The sequence below is a fragment of the Zosterops lateralis genome (genome assembly GCF_965231275.1).
Source record: "Zosterops lateralis genome assembly, chromosome: 3".
NCBI classification, from domain to species: Eukaryota; Metazoa; Chordata; class Aves; order Passeriformes; family Zosteropidae; genus Zosterops; species Zosterops lateralis.
This window is the reverse complement of record NC_139764.1, coordinates 112,129,484-112,146,210: the sequence shown is the minus strand read 5'-3', so window position 1 is coordinate 112,146,210 and position 16,727 is coordinate 112,129,484. Positions and strand designations below refer to the sequence as shown.

At 49.0% G+C, this 16,727-nt stretch overlaps 1 protein-coding gene across 7 annotated transcripts in view; it reads left to right on the top strand.

The window, feature by feature from the left end:
• The window catches only part of EXTL3 (exostosin like glycosyltransferase 3), a 111,842-nt gene that overhangs the window by 84,812 nt on the left and 10,303 nt on the right, over positions 1-16,727 (top strand). For all 7 annotated transcript variants that reach the window (XM_083856053.1, XM_083856054.1, XM_083856058.1 and 4 more), the window contains one exon: positions 239-2,864. In XM_083856053.1, coding sequence (XP_083712179.1) covers positions 717-2,864 — 2,148 coding nt within the window. In that variant the 5' untranslated portion in view covers positions 239-716. The remainder of the gene's footprint in view (positions 1-238; positions 2,865-16,727) is intronic.

Below are 16,727 nucleotides of genomic sequence, written 5' to 3'. Positions count from 1 at the left end.
CAGGTCTGGGGGTGAGGAGATTGTATGGTCTAGAGCAACCCTACAAAACCCTGATGAAGAGCAGAGTGCCTGGAGAAAACTGTGTGTACACATCTCATGGATCCCGTCGCCTTCTCAGGTGACACCCCAGAGGTTGTTCTTTTGAGAGAGGACAATTGCTTTTAAATCTGACCATGTCTTAGGTCACTGATGGGTCGTTTCGGTTGCGTTGCCTGACGGTGTGATTGTTCTCTTGCAGGAATGGCAGAGCTTCACCCTCCCAGCAGTGATGAGAGAGACTGACAGTGCTACGAGTCCCTTCTGGCTCCTTCTGCACGGCGGCCGCTGCCTCTGCATATTCATTGGATGGTAATGCAGGATGTTGGCAGCAGCGGTAGAGTTTGGCTCGGTCCCACTGCGTTTTCCTCCTGCCGGTTGCAACTCCGCATCGCCATGACAACGCTGTGACACTTCCAGCAGAGGTTGCCTGCGGACCAAGGGTGGGCTGGGGGTGGGCGAGGAGGTCAATGATCGAGTCTTAACGGGATCAGAAGTTGCGCCTGCAGCAAAACGACCGTGGAAGAGCCGCCGGCACGGCAAGAAGATGAAATTCCCCTTTCATTGGCTTCTCGTTGAGCAGGCACAATAACATTTCCCTCCGAGACGCTCGCCGTAAAAACTCTTTTGGTTATGGCTACTGATCCAACGTGATTGTGCGCGCGGCGGCTTTGGAACTCATGACTGGCTATACGATGTTGCGCAATGGGGGAGTGGGGAACGGAGGCCAGCCGTGGGTGTTGAGGTGGTCCAGTCGGATCCGGCTCACCTGGCTCAGCTTCACCCTCTTTGTCATCCTCGTTTTCTTCCCCCTCATTGCCCACTACTACCTGACCACCATCGATGACGCGGACGATGCCGGCAAGCGCATCTTCGGGCCCCGCACGGGCAACGAGCTGTGCGAGGTGAAGCATGTGCAGGACCTGTGCCGCATCCGCGAGTCGGTCAGCGAGGAGCTGCTCCAGCTCGAGGCCAAGCGGCAGGAGCTCAACAGTGAGATCGCCAAGCTCAACCTGAAGATCGAGGCCTGCAAGAAGAGCATTGAAAATGCCAAGCAGGACCTGCTGCAGCTGAAGAACGTCATCAGTCAGACTGAGCATTCCTACAAGGAGCTGATGGCTCAGAACCAGCCCAAGCTCTCCTTGCCCATCCGGCTGCTGCCAGACAAGGATGATGCGACCTTCCCCCTGCCAAAATCCAACAGGAACTGCAGGCTGCACAACTGCTTTGACTACTCACGCTGCCCGCTGACATCTGGCTTTCCAGTCTATGTCTACAATAGTGACGATTACCCTTTTGGTAGTTCCTTAGACCCTTTAATTAAACAGGCCTTTGAGGCGACTGTCAGAACTAATGTTTATGTTACTGAAAATGCAAATATTGCTTGTGTGTATATAATTTTAGTGGGGGAAATGCAAGAGCCCGTAATGCCAAAACCTACTGAACTAGAGCAACAGTTGCACTCTTTGCCATATTGGAGGACTGATGGACACAACCATCTCATCATCAATCTATCGAGGAAGTCGGAAACTCAGAACTTCATTTACAACATCAGCACGGGGCGCGCCATGATCGCCCAGTCCACCTTTTACGACGCCCAATATCGACCGGGGTTTGACATCGTGGTATCACCTCTGGTCCACGCCATGTCCGAGCCCAACTTCCTAGAAATCCCACCCCAGGTGCCGGTCAAGCGTAAGTACCTGTTCAGTTTCCAGGGGGAGAAGATCGAGTCTCTCCGCTCCAGCTTGCAGGAGGTTCGCTCTTTCGAAGAGGAGATCGAAGGCAACGCCCCGGCCGACTACGATGACCGGATCATCACCACCTTGAAGGCTGTTCAGGACAGCAAGCTGGACTTTGTTCTGGTGGAGTTCACGTGTAAGAACCAGCCTAAGGCGAGTCTGCCCACTGAGTGGGCTCTGTGTGGAGAAAGGGACGACAGACTAGAGCTACTGAAGCTTTCTACTTTTGCACTGATCATCACCCCCGGGGACACCCGTTTAGTGATCTCCGCCGGGTGTACCATGAGACTGTTTGAGGCTCTGGAAGTCGGGGCCATCCCGGTGGTTCTCGGAGAGCAAGTTCAGCTACCCTACAACGATGTGATCCGGTGGAACGAGGCAGCCTTAATTATACCAAAGCCACGTATCACAGAAGTGCACTTTCTTCTGAGAAGCATTTCTGACAACGATCTCCTTGCCATGAGGAGGCAGGGCCGCTTCTTGTGGGAGACCTACTTCTCCACCTCTGACAATGTCTTCAGCACAGTCTTAGCTATCATAAGGACTCGAATCCAAATCCCAGCTGCTCCTATCCGAGAAGAACCTGCCGTGGAGATCCCCCACCGGTCTGGCAAAGCTGCTGGTACAGACCCCAATATGGCAGACAATGGTGACCTGGACTTGGGGCCTGTGGAAACAGAACCACCCTACGCCTCTCCCAAATATCTCCGCAATTTCACCCTCACCGCAATGGATATCTACAGGAATTGGAATTCTGCCCCGGGGCCTTTCCACCTCTTCCCCTACACTCCCTTTGACCCCGTTTTACCATCAGAAGCTAAATTTTTGGGGTCTGGGACTGGATTTCGACCAATTGGTGGAGGAGCAGGTGGCTCTGGGAAGGAGTTCCAGGCTGCTTTGGGTGGCAACGTCCCGCGGGAGCAGTTCACGGTGGTGATGTTGACTTACGAGCGGGAGGAAGTGTTGATGAACTCCCTAGAAAGGCTCAATGGTCTCCCCTACTTAAATAAAGTTGTGGTGGTGTGGAACTCTCCCAAGCTTCCCTCCGAGGATCTCTTGTGGCCAGACATTGGTGTCCCAATCATGGTAAGACAGATGTGGCTACAATGGGCTTCTTCTCGGTGGGGTTTGCATGTTGGAGTCAGCGGTGTCAGCTCAGCCTCAGTCCTAGAGGATAGTTGAAGGTGTCTGTACCTCATTTGGATACTTTAATCAGTGGAGGAAAAACAAGAGGTGCCATGTATTTAGCACTCATAGAATGCAAATTGCTTTTGAGGAGCCTGATGGGAATTTTGGTGCTGAAAGCTAAAGATCGTTGCTTGTTGGAAGTCTTTGCTGAGGCTCTTTAAGTGCCTCCCTGTGAGGACAGTTGACACCTTATAAATACCTAAGTAGTAACTGTTTCTGCACTTTGCCAGATGAATTTTTTATTAAAACAAAAGAGGGACCCACTGAATTAGTGTCGACTGCAAAGACCTCAAAATTCATCTCTCACTTTATATTACAAGCCAAGGCTGACGTGACTGTGAGAGCTTCCATGTCCTCAAGGTTGTAGCTGACTTTTGCATCTATTTGGGTTAATTATTTTTTTTCTCCAGCCAAACTGAAGAAGTGACACCTTCAAAAGCCAACATTCATTTTCAGACCCATGAAAATGTACTCACTTGGGCATTGACTTGTAAGGAGTGAATTCTCCCCAATTTTTGTTTATTTTAAGACCTCCTTGTCACCCCAGCATAGCTTTCTTCACTGGCCATTGTTAACAATCAAAATTAAATATAAATCTCCCCTCATGAAGAGAGCAGGGGCTCAGAGCCACTAACAAGAACTAACACTGAGTGCTCTGAATCTGGTTGTGTTTAGAGGACAAATGGAAGGATAATGCCTTACAAATTAGGGAAGGGAAAAATAAAAGAGGGAGATGGTACTTAAATACACAAACTGCGTGTGGTTTATGTGACAGGACGCTACTGAGCTTAATAGCAATGCGAGCTTTATGCTGCATGCAAAGAGATTCATTGATTTAATATTTCTTTTTATTATTATTGTGATGAATAAATCCTTCTGCTCACATTTAAAAACCCTTATGGTCTGAGAACAATGAGGAGAGAAAATTGCTTGGATAATTGCGAAATAATCTTTCACATTAGTCCTTTTGAACCTGCGAATTCTACAAAAAATCTTTGCATTGTGTGTGCCGAAAAACCTGCGTCCTCCTTCGGAGCGGGGATTGTTCTCCTTGGAGCTGCTAATGGGTGTTATTTGTGAAAGAAAAATGCATTTCTGTTGATGGAAGATAATGGCTTTTTGTACCTGGCTCTCATCTGCACATCTGTTGTGTTGGAGCCCTGCTGGTTTTTTGGGGACTTGACACACACGAGTTGCTTTGTGTCACCTTCGAGCCACGTGCTGTGGGGGGATGTGCTGGGGGGAATGTTGGGAACTGTGTGGTTCCAGAGGAGGGAATTGTTGTGTGCCTGCTTTGGGATGGTGACACTGTGGGGTGGCTGGATCACAGAGTGTTTCTCCCAGGTCCTTTCTGAAGGGGTGTTTTGGTCTGATAATAGCTTTACTTTCTTCCTGTTTTTCTACATCTCAGTTTTTAAAGGAGCCCAAATCTGGGATTTCTCACAGGAGGGGTAACCCTGAGCAGCCTCCAGGCATCCCTGACATGCCTGTTGCTAAGCCCATCTCCAGGCTGGGTGTTTAATCCTGTTGTGAGAGTTTGTACCATTCATCTACAAGGATGGTTTGGTGTGGCAATGATGGAAAACTTCCCTGGGCTTCATCAGACAGTGAGAAATCCCGAGGTCTGCTCTGGAAAAGGGAGACAAGAACTTTGGGAGCAGAGGTGAGGCTCTGTTAGAGCCTTGCTGGCTGAAATGTGGGATGTGCTGGCCAGAGGAAGAGGCAGATGGGGATGTGGGATTTGCAGGAGACACAAGCCAGTGTGTGCCAATGTCAAAAATAAAGTGAGGAGCTGTGATTCTGATTCCCTTATGAGGAAAAAAAGAGCTCTTTTGATGGGGAATATCCAATTCTCTCAGATCTGGCAGTGCTGCTGTATCTCTGTGTAACAAATATGTTCCCAGTAACTTTGGGATGCAAGGAATTGCTCCGTGTTCAGGTCTCAAAGCACAGAGCTTTGTGGGGAAACTCGAGGGCAGAAGAGAAGGGGATGAGGGTGGATTTGGGTTGTGATTGAAGTGGGTCCAGGCACCTGAGGAGCAGCACAGCAGCAGCACACGTGTGCCAGCATGATCCAGGATCAAAGCACCTGAAGCCAGAAGGTTATTGAAGAGAATCCAGCATGTGAAAGATGTGGACCTGTTGTAGTGAGTCCAGAGGCCATGGAGCTGCTCCGAGGGCTGGACTCCCTCTGGAGCCAGGCTGGGAGAGCTGGGAGTGTTCGCCTGGAGAAGAGAAGACTCCAGGGAGAGCTCAGAGCCCCTTCCAGAGCCTAAAGGGGCTCCAGGAGAGCCAGAGAGGGGCTTGGGACAAAGGCTGGAGGGACAGGACACAGGGAATGGCTTCCCACTGCCAGAGGGCAGGGATAGATGGGATGTTGGGAAGAAATTGTTGGCTGTGAGGGTGATGAGGCCCTGGAATGCAATTCCCAGAGAAGCTGTGGCTGCCCCTGGATCCCTGGAAGTGTCTAAGGCCAGGTGGACAGGGCTTGGAGCAACCTGGGATAGTGGGAGATGTCCCTGCCCATGGCAGGGGTTGGCATGGGATGATCTTTCAGGTCCCTTCCAACCCAAACCATTTTATTATTTTATGTAAATTACAAGCTAATGAGACAAAGTGTGGCTCTGTGCTAGCAGAATTCCCTAGAGGACAGTTGGACTTCTCCTTACTCCATGTGTTGACCTTATTTATTGATGAGTTTCTTGAAATGTCATTTACAAACTGCACTACTTGGCTGTGATTTGGGGGTTGTCCTCCCAAGCAGATTTCTTTTCCCTGGTGGGCTGGGAATTAATGAAGAGCCAAGCTCAAAGCTACATTGGAACTTTGAATCTTTCATGGATAACGATATAAACAGGGCTACAGAATATATTTGATTTAAAAAAAACCCAACCCTTTGACTTAAATATAGATGGCATAATTTACTAAAACATCAGTAAGATTCGTAAGCGGCACAGGAGTCTGATCAAATATTCTGTCCCCAGCCTGAAGTGAGTAGGTGGAAATCCAGTGCAATGTGAAGTTGTTTGTAGTCACTCAGGGCTGCCCCTGGAACAGATGTAGGCTTTACCCTCACATTTAAAGCTGTAAAAACTCTTCCCATCTCACGTTAGTCAGTATTGCAGCAAAACCCAAAGGCTGTGAATGAGAAATCTTGTTTGTGCAAGCTCAAAACCTCACTTTTTCCCAAGTGTTTGTGTCTCTATCACTGCCTTAGGAGAACTCCCCAGGACAGAAGGAGTGTGACTGTTCCAGTTCCAGCAGCCACATCACAGCCACTGTTGAACTTCTTATTTATTGCCCCATCCCTGGAAATGTTCCATGCCAGGCTGGATGGGGTTTGGAGCAGCCTGGGATAGTGGAAGGTGTCCCTGCCCATGGCAGGGGCTGGAATTGGGTGAGCTTTAAGGTCCCTTCCCACCCAAACCATTCTGGGATTCTGTGATTTTTGGGCTAAACCTTATTCAGCCCCAAGCATTATTTTCACAACCTCTGCTCACATTCTAAGAAGTGACAGCCAGAACTTGCAGCTCCTCTCCCTCTCCTGTGTTTCTGAGGTCCCTCAGTGGCTGGAAAAGCCCTGCAGCAGTTTGGTTTCTCCTCCTGCTCAGGGCTGGGGTGGGCTGGGAACGCTGGAGGTGTCTCTGAGCACTTAGGCTGGGTTCAGTGCCAGCTCCTGTGGCTGCCAGCAGTGACTAATCCCTTCCTCCAGCTTTGTTCCAGAATAAGTCGCTGCCTTTGATCCCTGCAGCCACTTCCAGTGGTGTAACGTCCTTTGCTGGTGGCTGGCTGAGAGGGCTCATTCCATTTAGCTGCTTGTTTAAAAAGGAATAATCTGTGGAAAATAATAAATCCGGAAGCGCTGCCGGGTCTGCAGACCTGTTTGGCTGCACACGGGTCCCTTGACATGGCATTTATTAATCAGGAGCTGGCTGGGCAGGGAATGCTGTCCTGACTTTCCCTTCTCTTTGGGCTGTGTAAATGTGCTGTGCTGAGCTGTGCTGAGCTGGCTCTGAAGCTCCTATGCCTGAGGTTTGCACGTCCTTTCCCATAGAAGGACTCAAAGGGAGTTTTGTGTCTCCATTTTAAGGAGCACAGCAGGATCTATAGGTGATTCTTCTGGCTAAGAGGAGGAGGAGGAGGACAGAACCTGGTCAGGCTGGTGGCCATGGTGGCAGAATGAGTTTCTCTGCTTGTCCTTCAGCAAACAGCTGAATCCTCAAGCCTGGTTTTCTGATGAGAGCAGCACCAAACCTTCCAAACTAACCAGCAGCTCGAGATAAGCTGCAGTGGTGTGTGTGATCCAGAGTGAGATCATCACACTGCACATGCTGATCAACACCACCAGTTCAGTCAATCCTTTTCCTTCCTGGGAGCTTTGCCTAAATACCAGCTCAGGGTCTGGTTCAGCTTGGTAATTCAGCATTTACCAAACTCTTCCTTGGTGATGTGACTTGTGCTTTCCTGCAGAAACTCTTGGGTGAGTCCCAGCTTTATCCTGCTTTTCCCTGCCTCACTTAGACTCACAGCTCTTGTGTTCCAAACCAGGAAAAAACCAACTTTGCTCTGAGGTCCTGGATTACATATGGGAGTGGGGAGCTCCAGGTTTACTTCCAGAAGGAACAATTCACACAAAATCAGCTGAGAAAATCCCTGTTTCTTAGCACTGAGTCACTTCCCACAGGAGATTTGCCCCATCCTTGGGTCGAACAGTCTTTATTCGGTGCACCAGCGTTACCAGCAGTGTATCCCAGGTTTGTGAGCTCAGTTTCTCCACGAGAGCAGTTGTAGAAGGCGGGGAGATGTTCCACAGGAGTGCCTGGGTGCTGCTCTCGGGTTTGCAGCACCACCTGCTGCCCGCGGGGCCGGCGCTGCCGGGGAGGCGGCCGAGTCCTGAAATCCCCGCGAGTTTTGCCGTCTCCATATGCGTTTCTTCTGCTGTGTAGCAGCAGAGGAAGGAACAAATTTGCTGCTTAGTTTACCTGCGAATCCTAAAATCCAGATGCTTGTCACTGCAGGGCCCGAGCAAAGGTGCAGCGAGGCGTGAACGCGGGCTGATAATGGAACAAGCGGTGCCGACTCCTTGGAATTTGCACTCGGAATATTAACTCCAACACACTCATATTCCTCCCTGCCACTGGCTACACCCAGCCCTTCATTCTCCCCCGTGCCATGGGCTGGTTTGTGATGGATTTTCCACAGACAGAACCTTCCTGTAGCCCCAGCTCTCTGAATCCCCTTAGCTCAGGATGCAGCTAATGGGGTCAGTGACCAGAAGGAAGCGTGTTTGGGGCATTGGAAAGGAAAATTAAAAGAGGGAAGCATCCTTGCTTGCTGCTGGGGATGTAATTGGGTGGGTTTTGTCACATGTGAAAGCCTGAAGGTGTCCCAGGGGCCAGTCCCTTGTGCTGAAGCCATTAAACATCACCACGAAAGCTCCTGTGCATCTCAAACATTCCCTGTTTGGAGCAGGCTCTGTCACAACTGCTGGGGGACAAAAGCAGCACAACAGAACCTGGCACCAGGGGCAGGGCAGCAGCAAAAGCCACACTGATTTTCTAGGGCTGCATTCCTGCTACTTTTAGGGTTTGTATTGTGACCTGTTCAAATACCAAATGCCCCCAAATTATTCCATGCACTGGAACAAGCATGGGGGGAATGGAGTGTGTGGATGCGTTTTCTCTCTTTTTCCCTTTTGTTTCCACCTACTTTTCATCCTCTGTGACTTTGTTATGATGGAACTGAGTGTTGACATCCACTTCACTGCAAGCTACTCCCTTCTTCCCATAAAGTCCCAGAGCCTGGATATCTGCATTTCCTTTCTTCCCAGGCTTTTATCTGTCCTGGTGGAGCAGTTGTGCTGTGCAAAGCCATTTGATTGTGCATTCTGCACAGGCTGCCTTATTTGTGAAGACAGCCTTGTCTCCCAGAGTGGCCATAACTTGATGCTGTGCCACAAGACACGGATGGATCCCCTGGCACAGGTGGGAAGGAGTGAGCAGGACTCGTTGAGGTCAGGAATTTGGATATTAAATAGATGGGAAAAAAGAAAAATCTGTTTGTTGGAACAGGAGGGACCTCGTGGGGCATTGGGACATCAAAGAGGCAGCTCTGAGGGACATGAGGGGGTTACAAAGAGGAAGGTACATCTTGGATACGAGGTTAGGGAAAGAGATGAGAAGCAGGAGAGAGGTTTTAATCACTGCTTGTTGCTGCGTGTCTGATGTAGCTCCCAGATGCCTCCCCAGGCTCTGTGGATCGATCAGCAAAGACCTTGCAGCTCTCAAGGAGAAGGTGATGATTTACTCTCAGGTTTTGGGGTGGGCTGGCAGCAGCAGCCACCCCCTGGGCAGTCTCCTGCCCCTTTTTTCCCCACAGTCCCTTCCCCTTTCCTCATCTGTGTCTGGTGAGGAAGCAGATGCTGCTCTCTTATCAAACTCATGGATGCCTTTTTTTCCCATTTTCATAAAATCCAGCTGTGGTTGGTGATAAAGCCTGATGGGTTTCCCTGCCCTGCAGGGCATATGGAGCACTCCCTTCTCCAAAAAGCAGCACCTGGCTTTTCCTGGGCTTTTGGAAAATGTTCATCTCCTGTGAAAAGCCATTGACAACAGTTGATGGAGTAGCTGGATTCAGAACCAAGAGCTGCAGTCTGTTTTCTCCTTGTCCTGTCTCCAGAATCCCTGGAATCAGTTGTTTCACTGCAAGCACACAGAAAGGACGGAGCTTTTTCTCCTGATGACAGTGGGGAGATGTCATTTTACAGCCTATGAGAAAATCAGGGGAAAAATCAGTAGTTTTCAGACACTTCCGTTTATTTAAAGCCTTTAGTTAATGAATTAAAATCTGTGTTAGTCCTGTTAAGAAAACAGGATTTTTTCCTTCTCCTGAAATTGGCCAAAGGACCATCAGCAAAGAACTAAGGGCACTGGAGGGAAACTGAGGCACTGAGAAAGCCACACCTGGTCACTGAAACATCCACTTGTATGTTTCCTTACACGTTCACAGAAATGCTGTTTTCACCTATTCCCAGATTTTCTAACAGCAGAAAGAAGGGAAATCTGGTGAAGCTTCTGTCTTCTCAAATAACAAATTCAGATCCAAATAGTTCAGTGAAGTCTTCAGCTTCCTGAATGCTCATTTGAATTGAACTCTGAGGGGTTTGAGCTTCGTGGAGGGAAGAGAAATGGGTTTTGTTCTTGACACTGAAAGCGTTTGGGGCAGGGAAGTTCCATTTCCAGGCTGATGATGGCTTTGATCTCTGAGCTGCCCGGAGTCCAGAGTAGGAGCCTGGCTTATCTCTGTGACAAGGGACAGCCCCATCTTGGGCTGTGACAGGAGGGAGGTGAGAGGGAATAAGAAAAGCTTCAGAACAGCTATAAACAGGATAATTCTTTCCAGCAGGGCTCATCTTCCTCTCACTCTGAATGCAGGTGACAACGCAAATTGGTTTCAAAACACTGGTATTAATTAACTTGATTTTATCGGGAATTTATGAAAGGAATTGTTTTGAATTGTGACTCATTTATGTGATCTCCCTAATTTCTAACACATGCTGGTCCTTAATTCCCAACTCATACTGGGACTTGTGGGAGGTGGTTCTGAGAGTCTGGATTCATCCCAGCCATGTGTTTGGCAGTAATTATTAACTGCCTCTTGATGGAAGCGTTTATTCCTCCTGGATTTTGTCATACCAAGTATGAAAAGCCTTAGGATAAATCAAGCTTTGAAGGACATGACATTGCCCATTGCTTGAGTTTTCTGCTCGTCTGGGTAGAAGGATGATGGGCTGGTGTGACCAGGTAAAGTAGGATTTAGCCAAGTATTCCAGCAATTAGGATCCAGAAATTGAAGTCTATGAATGAAGGGAAATTCCTTAGAAACCCTCATATCCAGATTTGTCACTGGCTGTCTCTGCCACCTAGAGGGGAAATTGTCTGTTTGGGGACAGACAATTTATTTGGCCACATTCAGGAGGACATCCCAACCCCGTCCTCTGCTTTTGGAGCTGATGGAAACTGCAGTTCTCAATGAGTTGTGCTCCTGGAACAACGAGGGATAAAATGCCAATTTGGGTACTGGGACAGTTCTTTTCTTCTAACATTCCATAAAGGAGCTCTCATCCCTCCATGATGGATTTGAAGCTGTCTTCATTTCACCCAGAACTTCCCCAGTGAGATCTCAGCCTCCTCATCTCAGAAGTCCCTGAAAGGCTTCTGGTGTGGAATCAACCTGGGAGCCAAAAGTGAGTTTATGTGCCCGAGTGCTTTATGGTTGCTGCTCCCAGCCACATAAACATTAATAAATCCACTGTCCTCTTCCCATCAAAACAATAACCTGCCTGCAAACTTGATGGCTTCTTGGCTCTGCTTGTATCAGAGTTTATATTTGAGTTTTTTTAGTAGCTGCTCAGTGAGTTATAGTCTGACTCCAATTCCCTCCTCCCTTTGTTGGGCTGTGATGTTCATTTGGATGCCCTCAAATACAAATGTTTGCACTGAAGCTCTTGTAGGATGGGTCAGAGCAGCTTTTAAATGCTGGAAACATTTCTGAGCATCCTTGGGTGTGATGTATTCCAAAGAGTGAGATGCACCAATGTGAACGAATTCACAAATAATGGCACCTGCTCTGCCAGGTGTTTTGTTTTCCTGCTGTGGTGGAAATCCTGTCTGACAGATCCCGAGGAGGAACCTGCTGAAGAAGTAATTGCACAACAATACAGAGGATTTGCACTGACGAAAGCCTCTGGTAATTAAAGCAGCCGGGCTATCAGCCAAAGAGCAAAGTGTGGAAAGATAAGCTCTGCTTCACTTAGTGAGCAGAAAGGAGGTATTTCCAATAATCCCCTGGGATCACAGCCCTTGGGTTTCCAGCACTTTGCTCTTCTCTGCCTCTCTGCTGTGCATTTCTGTGTCCCCAGGATGGAAGCTGCTGGGTTTCCTCCCATGCCATGACCTGGAGCTGCATGGCTCCAGGCTTGGCAAGGGGAGGAGACCTCAGGGATTCTCCTGAGCCCTCTCTTGACTTTTCCATCTCCTGTCTCACAGATGAGATGTGGCAGCCCCTCTCAGATCCACCTCTGAGATCCCAGTCCATTTGCTGCCTGATTTCTTGGCATGGATCAGAGGACTGACAATGTGCCTTTTCCAGGGAAATCAGAAGTGCAGGAATTAGCTGGTGATGGGCTGAAGGAGGTCTGGGCTTTCATACTTTAGAAGTTTTGGAGTTTTGCTTGTTTATTGAAATCAGGTCAGGGAGTTGCAGTCTGTGAGTGGTTCTTGGGCTCTTGTGTGGCTGTTCTGGGCTCTCATTTGGCTCTTCCAAGGATAATGAGGAGTTTGTACCTGGCCTGACAGCTCTGAGTGTTCCATTGGGAGCACAGCTGGGAGAGTGAGGAGGGCAGGGAAACTGAGTATTTTTTGCCAAAATAAGGCCAGGATTTTCCAGTCAGTTCCTTGTGCAGCTCTGCCCTGCCTGGCACAGTAGCAGCTTCCCTGCAATTCCCAGAACAGATCCAAGAGATGGGAGCCAGTTCAGAGCTGTGGTCACTCCAGCCTGATGTTCTCCTCAGCCTCTCTCTGCTCCAGGGATCTGCAGCTGGCTCAGCCAAACTCCTGCTGAATCCCAGGGGAGGGTGGGACCTGTTCACTGACTGCACACATCCATTCCTGAGCTGCTGGTGTTTACCGATCTGGGAAGGTTTTGCTGCCCACAAGTGGTTTGAATCCCTCATCCCTGAGCTCCAGGCAGTACTACTCCACCTTTTGCATGGAGTTAGAAGCTGCTGCTTACCCTCTTTCTGCTTCTTTGTGTGTTCTCTTTCTCAGCAGTGGTCCCAAATGGCATCTCTGTGTTTTATCTAATATTACAAAGTGGGTTTGGTACAGGCAGTGTGAGGACGGTGTCCCCATTTCATCAGAACAACCTTTTTGCTGTTGAAATTGCCACTAAAACAGCCAAGGGGTATTTGGAGAGGAAGAAGAGGGACAAAAGATGAAGTTCAGAGTTCACAAATAACACCCTGCTGGTGCTGAATCCATCCTGGGGACACTCCTGCTGCCGTCCACCATCTCCCTGGGGTGTTTCAGCTCTGGCACCTGGGGCTGTTTCTAGGCTGGGCAGAATTCCACTGGAATTTTCAGGCCTTGAATACCAAGAAAGGATTTGCCAGGTGTAAAACAGGTTCATGCAGCTGCAACTTGAGAGAGCATTGATAAAGACCTGTGACATCTGTCAGGACATCACACGTGGCACATGTTGGGCACTGCTGGGGCACCTCCAGTCCTGGGTTCAGTCTGGGGCCCCTTGTGGCAAGAGAGACCCTGAGGGGCTGGAGTGTATTCAGGGAAGGGAACAGAGCTGGGAAAAGGGCTGGAGCACCAGGAGCAGCTGAGGGAGCTGGGAAAGGGGCTCAGCCTGGAGAAAAGGAGGCTCAGGGGGGGATCTTCTAGCTCTGCACAACTCCCTGACAGGAGGGGACAGCCAGGGGTGTCGGGCTGTGCTCCCAGGGAACAGGGACAGGAGGAGAGGGAACAGGCTCAAGCTGTGCCAGGGGAGGTTCAGGTTGGACATCAGTAGGGATTTCTCCATGGAAAGGGTGGTCAGGCATTGGAACTGCCCAGGGCAGTGCTGGAGTCCCCATCCTTGGAGGTGGTTTTAAAACCTGTGGATGTGCTGGGTGTGGATTGTGGGTTAATGGTTGGATTTGATCACTTTCAATCTCTCCAGCCTTAATGATTCTGTGGTTCCATGATCACACCTTTGGGAATTGCCTCTTCTACTGCAAAAAAACCCCGACCAAACTAAAAATTTGGGTTATCAGTATCCAAACTCTCAAAAGAGTAAACTCTTTCTTCTTGAAACGACTTTTCTTGGCTTCACAGCACACGACAGCTCATAAATCTGGCTCGTGATCCCAGACCTGCCAGTGGAAGTTGGATCATGAGCTTTGCACTCTGCAGTTTTTCCCTGTGAGCTTTCATGAAAAGCACACACAGGAATTTCGGGGAGTTGAGAAGGGAATGAGCTGCAGCAGTTGGAAGTATTGGAACATGACAGCGTGTTATCTCAGGGACCTTCTTTCAGCCAAATAATTACAATTAATTGTAAAATAAATCTAATTGGACAACCAGCTCCATGTGCATCTCTAATTGCACAGCCACTAACAGCAACACACAGAGAATAAAAATAAGTATCTGCATCCCTTTAATGTTAAAAGGAGCATCCTTCTCCTTTCGTTTCCCTGGGAAGATGGGACAGCTGCTCCTGTATGAAAATGAATAAATAATCAGTTTTATTTGTATCTCAAGCTGTTTTCTCCTCTCGGAGACGAGCAATCCACTGATCTCAGCTGAGGAGTTTAAAGGGAGACCAAGTGTTTGCACATTTTCTGTGCATGGACACAGCATCAGTTTAAAAAAAAAAAATAAATTTCATTGTATCTTCCTGTGTGGTTTTGTTCTCAGAGGGGGATAATTTATGCCAGGTTTTATGTTGCATTATTTAATTACACGTATTTTTAAAATGCATCTGTTTTGCCAATTTATATTCAGTGTGCGCTGCCTTTGGATGGCTTTGGAGCTAAATACCCTTCTCATACCTCTGGAGATGAGTCTTAAAATAGTCTATAAATCCTTTTAATTCAGATTTTGAAAACGCTTTAAGTCGGAGGTAGCAGAGCTGGAGGTTCAGGGCATAAAGGAGAGGCTGTGGCTGTTTCAAGGTGAAGAGGAAGGAACAGGGAATAATTAATACACCAGAAAGGGGATAACAGCAACTTCCTGGTCCATCTTTACAAGGGAGGATTAAAGGGAAAACAAGAAGGTGAAGAATTGCCAGGGGAAACCACTGTAAAAACCAGGGACAGCTCCTCAGGCAATGCATGACTGAGGAAACATCCTGCTAGAAGTGTCAGGTTTGGGGTGGATGCTCAGATAAATGGATATTTTTGGTGCCTCAAGGGGGCAGATTCCAGAGGATTTCTATGGGATGGGTGAGGGCTGATGTCCTTGGCTACCCACAGCTCCATCCAAGCACATCCTGGGGCTCATCCAGCCCTGGAACAAAGCTGGGAGCCAGCTGGGAATGGTCAGGATGGTTGGTGGGGAGAGACCAGTCTCGAGAAAAGCACCTTCCCTATGGCTTTGCCTGGGTGCAGGAGGATCCAGGCATCTCCCTCAGGATGGCTCTGGATGTGGTAATGGGGTTGCTTTAGGAGCTGAGGTCCCAGCCATTCCCATTTATTGATACATCAGGATCTGAGGGTGTGTTAACCCCAGGGAAACACCCAAATATCAAATATCACTGTCCTAACAAACACCTCAAAGCTGCTTTTTGTCCATCTGCCGTTTCGCCTCTGCGTCCCAAGTTTTTTAAACATTCATCATCACAAACACAGCCAAAAGAACATCTATTTTTTATTTTTTTTTTAACAAAATGCCAGCCTGCTCAGATCTGGCAGCGTGTCTGGAAGGAGCTTTGACACCCTGCTCACACAGTGTCAAAGTGCAGGGCAGCAATTCCTGATGGATTTGCAGCTCATCGGGAGCTGCCATGAACGCCCTGGAGGTCCCGTCTTGTGCCAGACTCATTTCCTCGAGTTTTTGGGTCTGTGTTGGGAAAAAGAGTGTGGTTTTGGGGAGGAAAGGCATCCTCCCAGGGGCTTGGCTCTGGTTGGAAATGCCATGCTGGCATCCCATCCCCTCCCTGCCCATGCAGCTCTGGCAATGTGGCCTTGTGTCGTATGGAGTGAGCCCAGATTATTTTAGTTCTCCTAAAATGAAGAACTCCTGGCTGAGCCAAAGGTCTGCATCTGTGCTTTTGGCTTTGGAAAGCAGGATGCTGGCCAGTAGGAGCTGGATGGATTTCTGTCCTCTTGAGGGTTTTCTCATGGTGGGAGTTGAGGTTGGCAGGAGGGAAAAGGTTCTGCGTGGGCAGGGCAGAACACCAGCGCCGCTGGGTGTCAGGCTGCTCTTGGAAATCTTCAATAAGCACCACCATGGTTGTCCTTGGTAGGGGCAGCCAAGCAGATTTGAGGTCTGGGCTGAGAGCCACGGTGATCCTGCCAGATTTTGTGGAGCAGCTGAGCTTGCCCAGAACAGGTAGCGATAAAACACTGAAAAAATTGAGTTTTAAATGTGGCCGTGGTCAGACTCGTGGGATTTACTCCAATGTCATCTCAGTGGGAATGTGCTGCAGAGATTTTGGGTGATGACAGCAGCTCCTTTGGCTTCTCCTTGGCACCTGTCCTGGCAGAGAGCTTGTCTGCTTGTCATGGAGCCAACATGCCCAGGATTGGCCTCTTCTCTCCTGCCATGAAATGAGACAGAGCTCAGAGACATCAGGATCAAAGTCATCTTTAGCAAAGGGAACCTCAGGTGTGAAGTCTCCATATGGAGCCTTACCCAGTGCCAGAATTCCTGCTGTAGCCAGGATGTTGAGAGAATCACAGAATCATTCAGGTTGGAAAAGTCCTTCAGGGCCATCGAGTCCAACCTGTGACTGATCTCCCCTTGTCACCAGCCCAGGGCTCTGAGTGCCACATCCCGGCCTTTTCTTGGACACCTCCAGGGTTGGGGACTCCAAATCTCCCTGAGCAGCCCCTTCCAAGGCCTGACCATCCTTTCCATGAAGAAATTCCTCCTCTTTGCCTAGCCTGAGACTGTGTGCTTTGTCCCTGTCTGACAGCCCACGTTTGTTGTTTGGCTCAGTGCAAACTCCTTCTGACAGCTTCCCTTCCAAAAAATTACCCAGCTTCCAGGA